Source organism: Poromitra crassiceps (assembly GCF_964638095.1).
Source record: "Poromitra crassiceps genome assembly, chromosome: 9".
In the NCBI taxonomy this organism is placed as follows: Eukaryota; Metazoa; Chordata; class Actinopteri; order Beryciformes; family Melamphaidae; genus Poromitra; species Poromitra crassiceps.
In genome coordinates, this window is record NC_139630.1 from 19,388,853 (window position 1) to 19,407,838 (window position 18,986).

The 18,986-nt window shown below is 44.3% G+C and overlaps 1 protein-coding gene across 1 annotated transcript; it reads right to left on the reverse strand.

Annotated features, from left to right (window-relative positions):
• Positions 1-2,475: 2,475 nt before the first annotated feature.
• On the reverse strand, positions 2,476-18,047 carry pbk (PDZ binding kinase). Its single transcript, XM_083643715.1, has 7 exons — positions 17,961-18,047; positions 16,452-16,640; positions 13,748-13,887; positions 11,368-11,537; positions 6,259-6,388; positions 5,567-5,731; positions 2,476-3,327 (listed from the first exon to the last, which is right to left on the reverse strand). Exons 2-7 carry the CDS (start codon positions 16,631-16,633, stop codon positions 3,107-3,109), a joined length of 1,008 nt encoding a protein of 335 aa, XP_083499841.1. The 5' UTR covers positions 16,634-16,640; positions 17,961-18,047; the 3' UTR covers positions 2,476-3,106.
• Between the last annotated feature and the right edge of the window lie 939 nt (positions 18,048-18,986).

Below are 18,986 nucleotides of genomic sequence, written 5' to 3' on the forward strand. Positions count from 1 at the left end.
CACAAATGTGTGACACTTTTTAAGAGTGCAGTGGAGACATTCTAAAATTGGATCCACAATCTACATTACTAGTAGTAAACTTGGCCCATAACCTGGGCGCAGAAACAGAGTAGGGGGGAAAGACACTTGTCTTAAGTGTGCATTTACCAAAGAGGAATATGTCTTTTACTGCGGCAGGTCAATAACTCACTGATCCCATAATAGTTATTCAATACATGGGTTTAGAAAAAGGCATCAACATAAGAAATCAGAGCAGGAAAAGCAAAGTTTCATCCACCTGCCACAGCGGCTGATGGATTAGAAACCATACACACTCTATATACACACTATATACACACTATACATACACACTCCACTTTCACAACTCAACCGGACACAGATTAGAAACCAGACACACTCCACTTTCACAACTCAACCAGACACAGATTAGAAACCATACACACTCCACTTTCACAACTCAACCGGACACAGATTCCACTTTGAGAAGGGAGAAGCTCTCGACTATGGCAACTCCTCGGCCACAGACAGAAGAGGTGATCAGGTGTTTGTGTCATGGCTGCTCCTAGCTTCCTGCCCATCAGGTCATATTAGCATTGGCTAGGGGCCGGTTAAGGGTTCACTGGTATAAAACAGTGTGTATGCCTTAAAACAAGCACTTCAAAACATACAAAAAGATCACCACTGATCATGCAATTCCTAACAGCCCCTTTCACACCAAGGGTTATTCCCAGCTTGATTTGGGGGGTATGAAAGGGTTAACCTGGGATGCCAGACTCAGCTTGGCGAGGTGGGTTGGACCAGGGTCAGACAAGGGGTTGATTTCAGTGTGAATGGAACCACCCGGGTTGCTATTTGTGAAGCTAATAGTTAGCCGATGCTAGTTGTTCTGCATCTCTCCTGGGTTGTGACCCAGGTCCTATCTGAAACATTAAAGAAAATAATTTAAGAATTGCACATTTAAGAAGGCCCCCCAAAAACTGAAATGTGGCCTTAATGAGAACAAGTATGGGGCATGGGGCCTTTTTCTTTGTGCCATTTTGCATAGATACACATGGGCCATACAGGGTACAGCGTTATCAGTGCCTCTACAGGCCGTCCAGGGTACAGCGGTATCAGTGCCTCTACAGGCCGTCCAGGGTACAGCGTTATAAGTGCCTCTACAGGCCGTCCAGGGTACTGCGTTATCAGTGTCTACAGCAGTGGTTCTCAAATAGGGGTCTTTGAGGGGGTTCCAGGGGGTCCCCAGCCAAAAAGGGGCTAATTTATTTTCTCTATAATTCCATACATAAGTAACACAATGACTATTTTGGTCATGGGTTTTATACACTTTCTGTAATAAAACATCTAAAAGCATCAATCTTATTATCATATGGGGGACCGTGGGACAAAATCCTATCAAATGGGGGTTTGTGGTCTAATCTTTGTCAGTTTAGGGGTCCTTCATGTGAAACAATTTGAGAACCACTGGTGTACACAATGCATCCCTGACCACCTCCGGAAGTGGTTTGGCCGATCAGATTGCAATCCATCTTCACCGTGTCTTGGGGGAGTTTACACCTGTGCTTTCAAGTGGTCAAGCACAATCCGATTGCAATCGGACAGAAAACACGTTAATGCCAGGTCAGGTGTAAATGGCCTCTCTGACTATGAGGTAGTGAAGATAATCCAGCTGTTTATTCTGCTGAGCTACTTCTGAGTTAACTTCAGCTCACCTTCATCATCTTATTTCTACAAGGGTTCACACACACTAGCCTACTGACAATACCATGAGAGGGCTCGAATCAGCAACCTTCTGCATGACAAGCATCTACATATCTCTCTGAGCTACGCCAAAACCCTCTTCAATCATTCAACTTATTTATAGAGCCCTGAAAGCTGGCTTTAGTGTCTGGGAGGGCCATAGGTAGTGCCTTGCACCTGGGCCCGTGGCCACTCATGGTGCAGCGTCTGGCGGCCATTGTCTGCCCAGGGCTGTGTCAGCAGTGTCACGCCACAGGGCTGTGTCAGCAGTGTCACACCACAGGGCTGTGTCAGCAGTGTCACGCCACAGGGCTGTGTCAGCAGTGTCACAGGGTTCCAACTCATTTTCCAGTTCAAAATTGCACATCATATTGGAGTGTGCATGAGTCATTCCCACCACCTCTGGAACATACAGGCCAGATAAACCTAGCAATATAAAAAACAGAACTGTTATTCACAATCTTTTCCTGCATTTATTTTTTGTTTTCGCTGAGAGTTAAATGTTTTATGGGTCACTCACAATTCTCTGGAAGACTGGTTGGCTTGGTTCAAGCCTTAAAACTCACTAGATAAGGATTTTTCGAAAAGTCTATGGAGAAAATGAATGGGTAATTCACTTCTGGGGCAAGGAACGTCACATGACTGTTGAGCTCTGTAATTGTATCTTTTCACCCGTCTTTCATTGATGTAAAGGACTTTGAGTTGCATGTTGTGTATGACAGCTGCTATACAAATACATGTTACTATAGGGAGTATATATTTATTTAATAAGAAAAGCCTACAGCAACGCAGTGTGTTATTGATAGAAACATAAAAATACACAAAGAACTTGAAGGAGAACAGAGAATGAAAGTAAGCACTTCAAACAATACAAATGGACATACAGGAAAAGAAGACGAGTCATATGAACACACACAATAAACAGGACAGTAATGTGTCATTGAAAGTGACAGAACAGAAACATGTCATTAAGATTACAGTAACTACAGTGAATCCCTGAAAAATCCTTGACATGTCATTTAACAGATTTCGTGGAAGACTAGAAACCGATCAGCTTGCTGCCGTGAAAGCAAAGAGAACCTCCTTAGAGAACGTCACGGAAAAAACAATGCACATGATCTCGCACATATCCGAAAACTAAACTAGTTTTGCAGTCATTCCTTTAGTTTGACAGTTGATTTGAGTTCAGTTGTGGACCTGTGATGTCATTCGTGCACAAATGACATCACTGGTCCACAACTGAACTCAAATCAACTGTCAAACTAAACGAATGTCTGCATGTGTGTGAGATCATGTGCAAAACAAACCAGCATCGTTTCCCGGTGAAGGTCTCCTCTAACTAGCATGTGGAGAGCCGGGTGTGGCCTCAGTCGATGACGATGACCTCGCTCTCCAGGACCTGCACGATGTGTGCTGCTGACGGTCTCCTGCGGGGGTCCTCCTCGGTGCACAGGCAGAACAGCTCGGCCATCTTGCGGTAGGCTCCGCCCAGAGCGTGGGCGTCCAGCGGCGGCCGCGTCCCCAGACGCTCGTAGTAGGCGTCCTCATCGAAGCTCTCCTCGTTGAAGCTCTCCTCCAATGAATCATCTGAGGAGGGGGGGGGGGGGGCAAGATCCAACACAATATGACATGTCAGCTCCCCCTGGTGGCTGCTTGAAGGATAATTGGAGATGCTGATGTTTACCAGCTCTAACAGCGGGGCTGGTATCAGACTCGTTTGAGTTGACTGCCGCCTCGCCTGGAAAGCAGGCGAGAGCAGCCGAGCACAGTCAGGCGAGGCGTCAACAAGTCGAACACCCCCGACGGCACACTCGCTGCTGCTTTTCTTCTTCTACAGTTTTGTTTAACAGCGGTTTGTAAACAAATTCAAACATGCATTAGCGCCACCCAAATGACCCCGCCCTTCGGATTACTTATTTTTATTTTAATGTAGGCATTACAGGTGGTATTTATGTCAAATGGAGAGTGACAGCTTGGAATAGATATAAAATTGAAGTTTCTACACTTCACTGTGGGTTTGTGATGCACCTGTGTTGAACCGATGGGCGCTCAGCTTGATGCGTTTCTCGTCATCCTCTGAGCTGTGCAGTCGTGGGGAGCAACTGCGGCGCCTCGCTCCAAATCTGCCCCCCCCCCCCTCGCTCTCACGAGAGTCACGTGACTCAGCCTCACGCAGGCGGAGTAAGTCGGACAACTTTTCTAACCATCATGCAACGGGCCAAGCAAGTGGCCGGGTCGGATCTGCGCAGAACTTGCTAATCTCAAACGAGCCGCTTGTTTTCACCGTGTGAGCCTGCGCGCGCATGTCATCATGGCAAAATGTGTTCCTGCAGAGTACTTTGCCATGTGTTTATACAGTATCTGTCTTTTGGTCTGTGGACAGATTTTGTGAACGCGATAGCATCAAAACCGTGCTTTACAGGTGTGTAGTTACTTTTCTTTCTTTTTTTTTGCCCATTTTTATCCCCCATTAGTGCTAATTTAATTTATTTATCCTGGTTGCTGCTCCACCCTCTGCCAATCTGGGGAGAGCCGAAACTGGCTCGATGCTTCCTCCGAGACATGGGCAGTTAGCCAGCCGCTTCTTTTCACCTGACAGGGGAAGCTTCACCGGTAGGACATAGCACGTGGGAGGATCACTATTCACAGCTATTCCAACGAGTTCCCCTCCCTCCGAACAGGCGCCCCTAATGACCAGAGGAGGAACCACTTCAGCGACCAGGATACTGCATGTTTTGGTGCAGGGGTTCCTATATGAAGGAAACCCCCAGGGGGCACAGGGAGAACATGCAAACTCCACACAGAAAGGCCCTTTTGACGACCCCACCCGGGCGGCGGGCACTCGAGGACATGCGGACGGGCACGCACTCCTTCAGCGCTCACAGCGTCCCAGGTGGGAATCGAACCCAGGACCTTCTAGCTGTGAGGCGACAGCTCTACCACTGAGCCACCGTGCCCCTACACAGGTGTGTAGTTGACATCAAAATGAAGGCTGAGATTGAAAATGGGTGTGACCCGATCAAGGGCCCCCCCACACACACATTTCCCCGCCCCCACTTTACGCCCCAGGCCCACATTCCTTTTAAGTCAGGGGCGTTGTGGCTCGTGTGATCCCATCACAAGAGGGTCTCTACTTAGTGCCTATCTTCAATATCTCAAAAAAATAAACAAGATGAATAAGAATAAAAATGGGGGTTAGGGTTAGACGCAACATAGAGACCATAATGGAACATGAGTTTCAGGTGGGTCAGATTGAGGCAGCTTTTAAAACGTAGAGTCAAATCCTCCCACACACTGGAGAAGACATCTGATATGGAAACATGTGGACTCGATGTGGTCAGGGAGCTGAACCACGGACCTGACCAACACCCAATTTTAAAAGGTGTCAATATTTCACTAAACCGATGTATTTGTCTAACTAAGCCTGCTTGTTTGTAGTGCTGGTGATCGAGGAAGTTATTCTACTCATTCAAACTAAAGCTAAATGGCCACAAACCGTTATGCTATGCGATGCATATGCTGATAATTGCTTCAACTCTCACTAAACCCAATTTCCCCGTTAGGAACACAGAAACAAACGTGGCGTATTGTTGGTCAATGCAACTGAGCAAAGAGGCATATCGTTATCTCTTAATGGGCGCCGCTCATTTTGAACTGTATTTGATCCGTTTTACAGAGGGGGGTAACTGGTACATTTTTGACGTGAAGACCAGGCTCAGACGGAGAAGATTCAACACGACGTCACATGCGTCGTCCTGAAAGCTAATGCCGTCTGAACAGGCCGTGTCATTTTAAAACACTGCCAGTGACCAGAGAGCAACGTCACCTCCATCGCCCAGGTCCACGTGAGGCAGGGCCAGCGTCATCATCTCCCACAGCGTCAGGCCGTAGGCGAAGATGTCCGCCTTGTCGGTGATCTCCCCTCCCTCCTCCAGAGCCTCCTTAGGCTTCCAGGGCTCCGTGCCGATGTACTCCGCCTTGGGGTCCGACACTGGGGACAAAAAAACACACATTTGATTTGATTTGACGGTTACAAATTGAAATACAGTGTACTAAACAAAGTACAGACACGGATCTCAAAGAATAACATCAAGGATAAAGCACAATAAAGTCAAGACTTATTTCCATTGTGGTCCTTGGTCTAAAACAGGTAGATAAAAAAACAACAACAACAATATAAACATGAAATAATTAGCAGAAGCATTCAATACAGTATGATTTATGCAGTGAGAGATGAGAAACATACATATCAAAATACACAAAAGAAGCTGTACATCAGAGCTTAGACAAGGACTTGTTCAAGAAGCCACAATTTGACCTTCTTCTTGAAAACGCCTTGGCTGCTTGTACACTTTAAGTGGATGCTATTGCATGGTTAAATCAGAAAGAAAATATGGGATTTTTGGGAAATGATCTCTGGGAAATTTGCTTTGGTATATAGTGGTAACTCCTGGGCTCGACCAATACATGTTTGGTTGAGAGTCATCGTGCAATGTGATGATTGACAGCCTTCTTTACCGCTCATATTCTCATCCAGCGGGAGAGACACGCCCACATCACAGATCTTGACGGTCTGGAAGTCGCCCTTGATGACCACGTTGCACGACTTCATGTCGCCGTGCAGCAGCTTCTTCTCGTTGTGAAGGTACTGGAGGAGCAACGGAGAAAACATGCGTGACGTCCACGTGGAAACAACAGCCCTCTGACTTGATTTGGTCCTGTGTCATACAATCCTCAAGTCTAATATATATATATATATATTATATAGTTCAGTGTGAGCTGTGTCATACAATCCTCAAGTCTCAAATCTAATTAGAACATGGTTGATGTTGAGAGGAGAGATGAGACGAGTCATCCGGGAAAGAAAAAAACACTGACATACTGAATTTGTCTTTATCTGTCGTTTCTCAAAGTCGAACTGAACCTGTTCGTCACGTGCATAATGAGTCCGTTTCAGACTTAAAACATAGTTTGTCTAAGATGACGGGTTGAGAGGCGGGTCATAGTATCATGTCGATGATTTTATTTGAAAATTCTGGGGACTGGATTGGGCTTTGGCCAATCCTGGCGTGTTCCACCTCCAAATCGAGTGGGATTCAGTGTGTGCTCTCCTCGGGAAGAGCCTTTTGACGAGAGGAGCGGAGCTCAGCGAGCCGCAGGCAGCCAGCTGCCTTCGTGTTGCCGAGCGGAGAGTGCAGCACGTCGGCCTGGAATCTCCGAAGTGCAACCCCTGACAACCAAGCTCTCGGATGCGCGCGCCATTATCGCTGCTGTAAATACGATATCCCTGGAATGCGCGTTTTAACGAGCCAGTTACATTTCTTTGCATTCTTAGAGATTATAGTTTTTGTTTTTTATCCATGTTTCTAACAATTGGCCAAGTTAGTAGTTAGTTTATGGGATAGGAATTCTGCCAGATGACAGGCACTACGCGCCATTTTCGACTTCATTTGGAAGAGAAAATTATCCAGAAATGAAGATTTGATTGACAGCTGCATGTCGTGATATGATTGGTTGAAATGCGGTAGAAATTTGATAGTACTGGGTGACGTCAGCAAACTGTAAATTACTGTTATCAATGAAATCTTGAAAAACGAACTTTTGATGTGAAAAAGTGTGAAAAACTAAAGAAATTAAGATTTGTTTTGCATACATTATTAAATAGGTGCACTGCATACCCAGGTATTTGAACTAAAAGAAAAGAAAAGTCATTCTTGGGTTCAGCTCGACTTTAAGCGTATTTTACACAACTACGCATCTCGCGCGCTCAATTCCTAGTCACCCGCCCTGCAGCTCACATACGCAGCTCGGCTGCTGTGTGGCCTCGCCCGCAGCTCGGCTGCTGTGTGGCCTCGCCCGCAGCTCGGCTGCTGTGTGGCCTCGCCTGCCCTATTGGCAATTTGGCACTTTCAAGTACTGTACTCAGCTTATACACCTTCTTCAACATCAAATTCAAGGAGTTTCCAGGCCCAATTCCCTCAAATTGAAGGAGCCAACATGGCCAAGTTTGAGACACGGATCAAGGTTAATTACTGTTGCAACACTGAGAATTATTATAATGAGAACTAGCAGCTTTACAGAAGCTCACAGACAATGGATGGAAACGTCTGAACCAAAGCGTACGTACGACATCTAAAATCAGAGGTCAGGGTCTCCCAGCCCTGACTGAGATCTACACCAACACACTCAAGAAAAAGGCTAAGGCCACAAAACGGAAAAAATCATGGAATCTGGTAATAGAATTTGAATCAACAGTAAAACATGGAATATTGCAGAATTTTACAGAATTTGGCTGAAATTGTTAAAAGTAGGTCTAATTATCAGAATCAAAATGAGACCTAATTATTGTCGTAACCTAAATTATTTCATAATTGTAAAATAGGCCTAGAGAAATGATTGCATTTTTGATTGGGGTATTTTGAGAGGGGGAGGGGTCTTACGTGAGGACCCTTATGTTACCTCACAACTTGGTTTTCACTTTGAGAATTAAATTAAATTAAATTGTCTGGGAGAAACAAGTCATCAAAAAAATTTAATTAAAATGAAATATATATACAGTATATATATATATACCGTATATATGTGTGTGTGTATATATATATAGCGCATATGTGTGTGTGTGTGTGTGTGTATATATATATATATATATATATATATATATATATATATCGATCCTAACCCCTAAATTAAAATTAAAATGGGGGGGGGGGGGGGGGGAACGGAATTTGGGAATAAATAAAACATTTCATATGGCTCTAACAAAGGGTCAAAATATCCTCCGGGACTGCTCTCACCCTGCCAACTATCTTCTTGATAGCAGGGGCGGGAGCATGGGCGGACGTAGTTGCCTTGACAGACAACTCCTTCAGCCAATCAGTGTCGGATCCAGTCAAACCCAAATCCACTCGGGAGAATGGCAAAAACATGTTTTCCGCCGAGAAACTCTATGGTTGCGGCGATACTCCTGTACTTGTTTAATTGTTGTTATTGAGTCTATTTATGCAATAACTGCACTTTATGGCTGTTTAAACTAGACGAACGGTGACATGACTCCTTGAGACGATCAGGCAAGGAGGCGGCCATTATTGTTTTGTTAGCGCAGTGCTAGTGGCGTTCCTGATTGGCCAACTCATGCTGTCAATCACAGCGCAGTCGCTGATTGGCTCTTCCGCTTTGCAGCTTCTGCTTAACACCCCCCCAGGCCTTGGGGCCAGACAGTCTTGCAGAACCAAATGAAATGTGAGTTCACGTGACCGGCTGGTTTACCAGGCTAGTTGAAGGGCAATAAAGTATTGAAACTTGAAACTTTTGAATTGAAGTGATGTTGTATTGAACTGAAACTTATTAAAAAGGTTTGAATGTGTGAACTGTGCTGTGAGATACTGATGGCAGACAATGTGGTCTCTAGGCTTCAATTTACATTCTTGCCCAAAATGTCTACATTCAAGCACTTTCAATCACCCATGTGCATGTGCCAATTTTCAAAAACCTTTCAAGGCCTTGATTTTTCTCTCTCTCAAATTCACAAACTTTCAAGGATATCGTGGACCAGTGGGAACTCTGTGTGTGATTTTGGCAGCCCTGTGAATAGCAGGTAAAGAGGGTGCTATGGTTTACCTGCAGCAGTGGTGTAGTCAAGGGGATACTCAACTTGCTTTGCCCGGGGGCCACTTTCGTGAAATGATAGAAGGCCAGGGGCCAGTTAATAAACAATATAAATTTTTCTGTAGCGGATTGTAGGTTTTTGGGGTGTCAGCCGGAGTTTAGTCTGACAATGTTGTGCACACCGGATAGTTAGTTAGGTTAAGTACATAGTACATAAGTGCTTGGGTAGCGAGCAGACGGCGGTATTTGACAATTTAGCAGCTAAATCATAGATTATTGAAAGATATTCCATATTCCAGACTGAAATGCTTTAACAGAAGTGGCCAGAATGACATGAACATTTGGACACTTATTCAGCGAGTATCTTGCATGTTGCGTTCAGGTGCACTGTAAAAAAAAAAATATATATATATATACACTGTATATATTTTTTTGCAATTCCATCGCGGGCCGCATGTGGCCCGCGGGCCGCCAGTTGAGTATCACTGGTGTAGTCTATCTTTTTTCAAGGGTATACTGGGGGGGGGGGGTGGTTTCAGCCGTAAGTGGACAGATACTCGACCCATTTTTTGTTGTTGTTGTTCCTCCCAAAATTTACAGAATAGCTTCAGAACTGAACAGTTCAGAACAGTGTTTTTGATCACAAGAGTAAACTATTTACAGAGCAGAAACAGATTTTTTTTAATTATTCAGTATTTTTTGAAGCAAAATGCATCAACTCCCCCCCACACACAAAGTCAAACCAAACCACAATGTTAATTATGTGGTTCGAGCTGACATCAAAAATTACTTTTTTTCTTATTTTAGATCACATCCCTGGGCTGCTTCTGGGACGCGGGTCGGGGTCTTAATCAGCCTCGGCTGGGTCTACTGGGCGAGGGTGTATGATGTTGGACAGACCCGAAACACCTTATGACCCCAGTTAACATCACTGATGACGCGTCCCAGCGCATGCTGAAGTATGTATTTTGTAACATAGACGTGATCATGGTCTCGCCTTCTTTAACACAGCACAGCAAAAAGTCCAGGTGTGCCGTGGGATTTTGTGACAACCAGGCGTTAAATTGAGAGAGCTATAGATTTACTATGAAACAACATAACAATTATGTCACTATTCTAACTGATTAACCTCGAAATTACCTGCAAAAGGTTCAAAAACACTTATAAAAGAATCACATTCAATCTATGACACCCCCCCCCCGCGCGCGCTCTACAGATGAATGGACTATTCCTTCTTGCGCAGTTGAGCCTGCATGGGCAGCGCGTGAAGCCAGACAGTCCCGAGCATTGGGTCCCGAGTAGGGCTGCACAATGAATCGTATTTTCATCGTCATCGCAATATGAACATGCGCAATAAACACATCGCAAAGACCGCCTGAAACGCAATGAATAACAAAAGTGGTTTTATTTACATGCGTCATGCATTCCCACTCAGCATCTGATCATTTTGTCTTGTGTTGTAAATCCAGCGTACACCTTTCCCTTGCAACAGTGCGCTCCGCCCCTCCGCCAAAGCCCAAACACGCTGTGTGTAGTTTCAGAGTCAGTGTGTATTTCATTTCTTTACTCAGTGGGCATAGGCTATGTTTGGGGTCTATGTCAGCTTTATAAAGCAGAAAGACATAGGAACTGTATAGCTAATATGCATACTTTAATATTTGTTTATTTATCGCAAGTCGTATCGTCATCGCTATATTGAACAATGTTATCGCACATCGCAGATTTTCCTCATATCGTGCAGGCCTAGTCCCGAGTGGAGAGTGAGAGGACAGACACACATGTTGATAGGGAAGCATTAACTACTACAGGTAGCGTGGTGCAATTCAACACATCAAATTATTAACAAAAGTCTGTGCTTTGTAACACACAGAGCGCACAGGGTGAATTTTATGAATGGAAAGTTAAAACGATACGTATCATAGCGCATTTCCCAGTGGGCATACGCAAATCTGAGTCATTTTGCAGTGTGCGCACTGCATACGCCGCCGTATACCTGCGTATCACGTAGACTACACCACTGACCTGCAGACCTCTGGCCACGTGCAGAGCCACCTTCTCTATGTTGGCGGGGGGGAAAGGCCCCAGGCCCTCCTCTTTCCTCTTCTCGATCAGGTCGTTGAGGGACTTCTCTCCTCCGTACTCCATGGCCAGACACTTGGAGCCATCCTTGGCCGTGGCCAAGGCACGGAACCCTGGTGGTTAACACATGGATGATTAGCTTGATATCACACAAGAGAACCCTGGTGGTTAACACATGGACGATTTAGCCTGATATCACACAGGAGAACCCTGGTGGTTAACACATGGATGATTTAGCCTGATATCACACAGGAGAACCCTGGTGGTTAACACATGGATGATTAGCTTGATGTCACAGGAGAACCCTGGTGGTTAACACATGGATGATTAGCTTGATATCACACAGGAGAACCCTGGTGGTTAACACATGGATGATTTAGCCTGATATCACACAGGAGAACCCTGGTGGTTAACACATGGATGATTAGCTTGATATCACACAGGAGAACCCTGGTGGTTAACACATGGATGATTTAGCCTGATATCACACAGGAGAACCCTGGTGGTTAACACATGGATGATTTAGCCTGATATCACACAGGAGAACCCTGGTGGTTAACACATGGATGATTAGCTTGATATCACACAGGAGAACCCTGGTGGTTAACACATGGATGATTAGCCTGATATCACACAGGAGAACCCTGGTGGTTAACACATTGATGATTAGCCTGATATCACACAGGAGAACCCTGGTGGTTAACACATGGGTGATTTAGCCTGATATTACACAGGAGAACCCTGGTGGTTAACACATGGATGATTAGCCTGATATCACACAGGAGAACCCTGGTGGTTAACACATGGATGATTAGCCTCATATCACACAGGAGAACCCTGGTGGTTAACACATGGATGATTAGCCTGATATCACACAGGAGAACCCTGGTGGTTAACACATGGATGATTAGCCTCATATCACACAGGAGAACCCTGGTGGTTAACACATGGATGATTTAGCCTGATATCACACAGGAGAACCCTGGTGGTTAACACATGGATGATTTAGCCTGATATCACACAGGAGAACCCTGGCTGGTGGTTAACACGTCGGCACGTCACCTGGACCAGAGCACACCTGTGAGCAGGGTACTGTAGACTGACAGCTTCTCACTCTCTCTCTCCCATGACAGCCTGCTTTATTATTCTCTATGTTATCGGATCATATGCCAGTTAACCTCTAGACATGAGAGAATACAAGCTTCAGTGTGGATATCAACATCAGCTGGGCGCTGATCGGTAACACCTACCATACTATATATCAGTAAGCCGTGAATTGTTCCCAACTTAAATCGGTATGTCTCAAAAATCCCATGTCGGTCAGGCTCTAGTACCAACTCCACCTCATTTTGAGCCAGGTAAAGCCTGCACTGACCAGACCACTGTATAAAGCCTGCACTGACCAGACCACTGTAAAAAGCCTGCACTGACCAGACCACTGTATAAAGCCTGCACTGACCAGACCACTGTATAAAGCCTGCACTGACCAGACCACTGTATAAAGCCTGCACTGACCAGACCACTGTATAAAGCCCTGCACTGACCAGACCACTGTATAAAGCCTGCACTGACCAGACCACTGTATAAAGCCTGCACTGACCAGACCACTGTATAAAGCCTGCACTGACCAGACCACTGTATAAAGCCTGCACTGACCAGACCACTGTATAAAGCCCTGCACTGACCAGACCACTGTATAAAGCCCTGCACTGACCAGACCACTGTAAAAAGCCTGCACTGACCAGACCACTGTATAAAGCCTGCACTGACCAGACCACTGTATAAAGCCCTGCACTGACCAGACCACTGTATAAAGCCTGCACTGACCAGACCACTGTATAAAGCCTGCACTGACCAGACCACTGTATAAAGCCTGCACTGACCAGACCACTGTATAAAGCCCTGCACCACTGACCAGACCACTGTATAAAGCCTACACTGACCAGACCACTGTATAAAGCCTGCACTGACCAGACCACTGTATAAAGCCTACACTGACCAGACCACTGTATAAAGCCTGCACTGACCAGACCACTGTATAAAGCCTGCACTGACCAGACCACTGTATAAAGCCTGCACTGACCAGACCACTGTATAAAGCCTGCACAGACCAGACCACTGTATAAGGCCTGCACTGACCAGACCACTGTATAAAGCCTGCACAGACCAGACCACTGTATAAAGCCCTGCACTGACCAGACCACTGTATAAAGCCTGCACAGACCACTGTATAAAGCCTGCACTGACCAGACCACTGTATAAAGCCTGCACTGACCTGACCACTGTATAAAGGGTTGGGGTTAGAGAGGGGGTGTGGTCTCACCAACGATGTTTGGGTGCTGGATTCCCTTCAGCATCTTGGCCTCCTCAGTGAGTCTCTGTTGGTAAAGCTTCCTCTGCCCTGAAGCACATTTACTGTTGATCTTCTTCACAGCCCAGGGAGAGGCGTTCAGCTTACCCACTCTGCAACAAGGTCTCCAATAAGACTTTGTTTTACTTGTTTGATATTTTGACATGAATTATCCAGAGAATTAAACGTTCTCTTGTAGGGAGAGAACAGAACGTTATCATACTCCATTCAAACATCTGGCAGATCAATGTAGGCTTAAGCCCAATTTATGCTTCGTCTGCCGACACTTTTGAAATGGTCGCAGACAGAAATGAGGACTTGAGTCGACACTTTCAAGTGTCTGCGAGCAGTGTCTGCTACCTGGTGAAATGTCTAGTGTCGCTGACTACGTCACATAATGTCGCGCAAGTCTGATTGGCTATATAGACGGGCACGCGCGACTTCCTTGTTTTAGTTTTCGCTTAAATGAAATTAATGAGCGTGTCCCCGGTATTTTTATCAGCCTGTCCTTGATGTATGACTTCGTGAAAATCACAAAGAACACCGTGACCAACTTCCCAGAGAGAGAGGAAGTGATTGTGTGGTTGTGTGTCGTTATATGCGGCTGCAGTTACATCTTGCCTCCGACGTGGGTTCACTGACAGCATTCCCTCTCTTGCCTGTCTGCACTGCACTAGTTCTCTGCCTCCCTCTGTCTCTAGCGTCACGTGACCGTTGCGCCGTGGAGAGAAGCATAAATGCAGCAACATGAGCGACACTTTATTTTTCGTCTGCGACCATGTGCTGAGCGACACTTTATAATAAGTATAAATTAAGCTTTACTTGTTAACTTAACACATACACATGAGAGTACACACATTATAGAACATGACTTCAGATCTTTTACAAATGTTAGGCTCCATACTAGTGCTGCACGATTAATCTAATCGCATCTAATCGCAATCGCGATTACATAACCGCAAAAGTGTGCGATTATTATTATTTTCACGTCTTTTTGAGTGTGTGTGTGTGTGAGCCTCCTCTAAACTAACGTTACACGCGACGCAGCAAACACGCGTTTCTCGGCCATCAACACTAGCGGGAGACTTCTCCCATGCACTCCCGCAAATAAGTAATGTTATGCCCAGCAAGGTTACATCTAGGGATGCACCGATATGAAAATTTTGGCCGATGCCGATAACCGATATTAACCCATTGATACCTGATGCAGCATTTGTGTGTGTATCCCTTTAAGACCGCGAACCGCGTTAACGCGGTTCGCGGTCTTAAAGGGATACACACACAAATGAGGGATATACACGCAAATGCTGCATCAGGTATCAATAGGTTAAGATTGCTGTTATGGCCGATAACTGATATTTACCGATGTCGATATGATCTGTATAAAAACACATTTCTATGATAATAAAATGTTGTACATACTGAAAAACACATGTAAACACTGAATTTGAAAAAGTTATACATTTCTTTATTTCAAAAACATTTGTAAAAGCCCATAAATCATAGATTTACTGCATTATTTCATCTCAATGTGAAGAATTTGGCTGATACCGATAACCGATATTAACATTGCAACATCGGACCGATACCGATATGTTAAAAAATGACTAACATCGGCCAATACCGATATGATTGCCGATATATCGTGCATCCCTAGTTACATCTTACCGAGAGGGAGAGAGAGAACATCCATGATCGTTAACAGCGAGCTATGCTAATAACTAGCTAGCCATTCAGAAATGCATGTAAACAGCCGTGTGATTAGTGAGAACGTCAGTAAAATGGAGAGCTGCAGGTGCTTATACAGAACTAGTGCACGATTAAGTGCACAGTGGGTAATGACCCGCTGTGATGAAGAATATAGCGAAATTAACAAGGTTGATTGATAGCAGCAAAACACTGTCGCAGCTGCCAGCAGCAGCACATCCAGACTTTTAACTAGCCTAGCCTGTCACATGATGCCTTCATGGTCCCTCGTTAAAGTCTGCAGATGCACGTTACCTCTCTCTCAAGAAGCATCACGTGAGTGTGGCGTTTAAGGCCATCTGTCGCTACAAAATAAATAAACGGGGTGTATCATTGTATTACTGGACAGGCATGTAACTAACTTTGCAGTCTGAGCCATCTTCTATGTGCTGTTACACAGTGCAGTTTCTATTTTTCTGTTGTTTCTTTTTTACATGTTTGGGACAGGCAAATGTCTCAAAATGTTTTATTTTTTTGTAAAGATAATTTTATTTCAAATTGTTTTATTTATTTAGTTTTAATATATTTTAAATTGTAATATATTCCATGTATTTTAGTCTGTGATACGTGAAACTGTGGTATTTTTGTCCAAGGTTATCATACAGTCAAAAACTCATGCTGGCACATCCCTAGATACCATTTGTTTATTATATCGCAATCACAATCGCAAATCGCAATATTGTCCACCATAATCGCACCTTTCCCCCAAATCGTGCAGCACTAGTCCATACTAATCACTTTGAGATCACTCTTGTGATTTGGCGCTAAATATGAATTTGATTGATTGACTTCATTGAGCATGCACTCAGTACACTAACTTAGCAACCTTCATAATAATAATACTAATAATACTATTTCAAACACACTGACAGATTGAGTCATTCTGTAGGTTAGGGACAGGAGATGAGATGAGAGGTGCAGAGTAATGCACCTGTCCATGAGGTAGACGTTCACTCCGGTCCCACAGCCCAGCTTCTTCATGAAAGGCGAGGCAGGGATTTTAACGGGGGTCCCGCTGGAGCTTCCAGACGAGCAGAGGCTCCTCACTCGGCGGGGCAGGGGGGACTTTAACGTGCCCTCGTCACTGAGCGTGGCTGGAGAATCTGAATTCATTCTTTCACTGAACATTTCAGAGGGAGACACAGAATGTTTAGACGTACAATTGGATATAACAACTTTCAAGTAATGCTAGTCCTGACGCAGAGCTGGGCTAAGTGTTGAGTGAACTGCTTCATGGTGTAAGTTAACGTTAGTCTCACCACCCTCTGACAGTTCTGGTTCAATGGCAAAGAAGGAAAATACATCACTCATGTCACAGCATTTGAATTTTGCATTGGGGCCAGTTCTATTGAAGTGAATGGAATGGAAAGTCCCACATATCTCACCTTTGATTGAAAAATGCTCACACCAGATTAAAGAAAACACATCATGTGATGTTGACTGATGCCCTGTTCGGTCCTGTATCGTTTATTTATTTCATGTTTATTTGGGTATGGAGTAGGACAGATACAGATACATAGAACATTTAAACATGAGACGGTCATAACATTTATAGCCTAAGCTAATTTGCAATGTTTGTCCATAGATGTTATTGAAAGCAAATATCAAAAGAAAATATACAATAAAAAAACAGAATAGAACATACACAGATGGATAATATCAACATAGAGCAGGGAGTTCACTCTCACACACACACACACACACACACACACACACACACACACACACACACACACGATGTAGTTAGCTGCCTATCTTGAAACAAACAGGGGCTTTTGTTTAGCTATACTATTATGCAGCTGCTGAACAGAGCCATGTTCTTTCTGGAGACCAATGATCATGAAAACTAACGCACAGATTTCCATTCAACAACATCATCATCAGTCATCAAGTGTTTTCTGTCATCTGGGGGAAGCATTTTATCAATCAAATGTTTAACAACACAGATATGATGGATTAAAGTGAGACTTTTACTCTGACCGCCCCATTCACTTCTGTGGCTCGTCCTCTAACGGTGACACGGCAGCTGTCAACCGTTTGAAACCTATCTTAGCTCCTGTCAGCTACGTTACTGTGTTAGCAAGCTGTCACAGGAAAAATAAGCTAGTGTGCATTTAGAATGTGTATGTTGTCGAGTCAGTTGAAACGCTCTCGTCAAATTCTAAATGATCTCACGTTAGCCAGCCAACGTCAATTCACCAACAACAGCATCATGTAGCTATTAATAAAGCCATCTAACGTTAGCATAGCTAACATTAGCGTTAGCCGCTAACAGCTACTAACGTTAGCTTTAACTCAGCTGACAGGCAGCGTCTGACTCTGCACACTTCATCTACGCGCGAGCATTTCGACGAAGTTCAGTGTTTAGCAACTGAACGTTGTCTGTTTGTTTGTCTTTTGACTTTTGAGACAATAGCAGCTCAGTCGTCTGTCAGTTTACCTGCTCCTTTCTGTTCTTCAGTGAATCAAATCACAACACCGCTGCACTGCTGCTGAATCCGCGCCGAGCTTTCAAACTGATGACGCCTACAACACTAGACAGGATGTACGGACACCGCGGAGGAACAAACGGAACGGATTATCAATGCGGTTGGGATATACAGGATGCATAGCCTACATTATACAGAATACAACAATGCGGGCAGCACATCGATTTCATTTACATGTATGACGTAGCGTTAATTCATATGATTTTCTAAGTGGATACATTGAAAATTGACAGTTAAAGTGTCTATATCACGTTAGTTTTTAAACAATCAATCAACTTTATTTCAGACCCATTGGTCCATAAAAAACAATACAAAACATAAAAAAGCAATACAATAACATTTAAAAGAGATGCAGATAAAGCATCAGCACAGGCATTTATGGTAAAAAATAAAACCAAACAGTGTATTTAAAAAAAACATATAGGCTGCGGGTCCAGTGCTTCCAGAAGCAAGACAAGTACCTTGTGTCACTCATCTGTGTCTGTGATATGTCAGTTAAGGGCACAATCATTTTATTCTTAGATCCAGTGAGTCTACACATGAATCTATGCATAACATTCCTCAAAACAGCATGAAAAGTGGGTACATTTCTAGTCACAAACATTTCACTTGCACTGCTCCACCTGGGGAGTTTGAGTAGTATTCTGAAAGCATCATTATATGCCACATTAAGTTTTTTCATTTTCTTACTACTATAGTTGCACCACAGGTGGGCCGTATATATAGAGGAGTTACAGTACGTTCTAAACAGAGCTACTTTAACATCATTTGTACACATGTGAAATTTGCGTGCCAGCATGTTGGCTTGGCCATACAGTTTACCAGACTGACGCTGCACATCGTCATCATCACAGAGATCATCCCTTATCACATAGCCCAGGTATTTAACTTTCCTCACTACATCTAGCAGTTCACCTGCCAGAGAGAATGAGGGAAAGATGAGCTTCCTGTCCTCCTTGGTTCGAGCAATCATCACC

What these genes read in the sequence shown, in the direction of transcription:
- pbk (XM_083643715.1), bottom strand. Translation starts at nt 16,633, where the DNA reads ATGAATTCAGATTCTCCAGCCACGCTCAGTGACGAGGGCACGTTAAAG. An exon ending in AACGTCTACCTCATGGACAG is followed by an intron (nt 13,888 to 16,451) that starts GTGCATTACTCT and finishes ACCTTGTTGCAG; the next exon opens with AGTGGGTAAGCTGAACGCCT. An exon ending in CGTGGACCTGGGCGATGGAG is followed by an intron (nt 3,328 to 5,566) that starts GTGACGTTGCTC and finishes CCCCCTCCTCAG; the next exon opens with ATGATTCATTGGAGGAGAGC.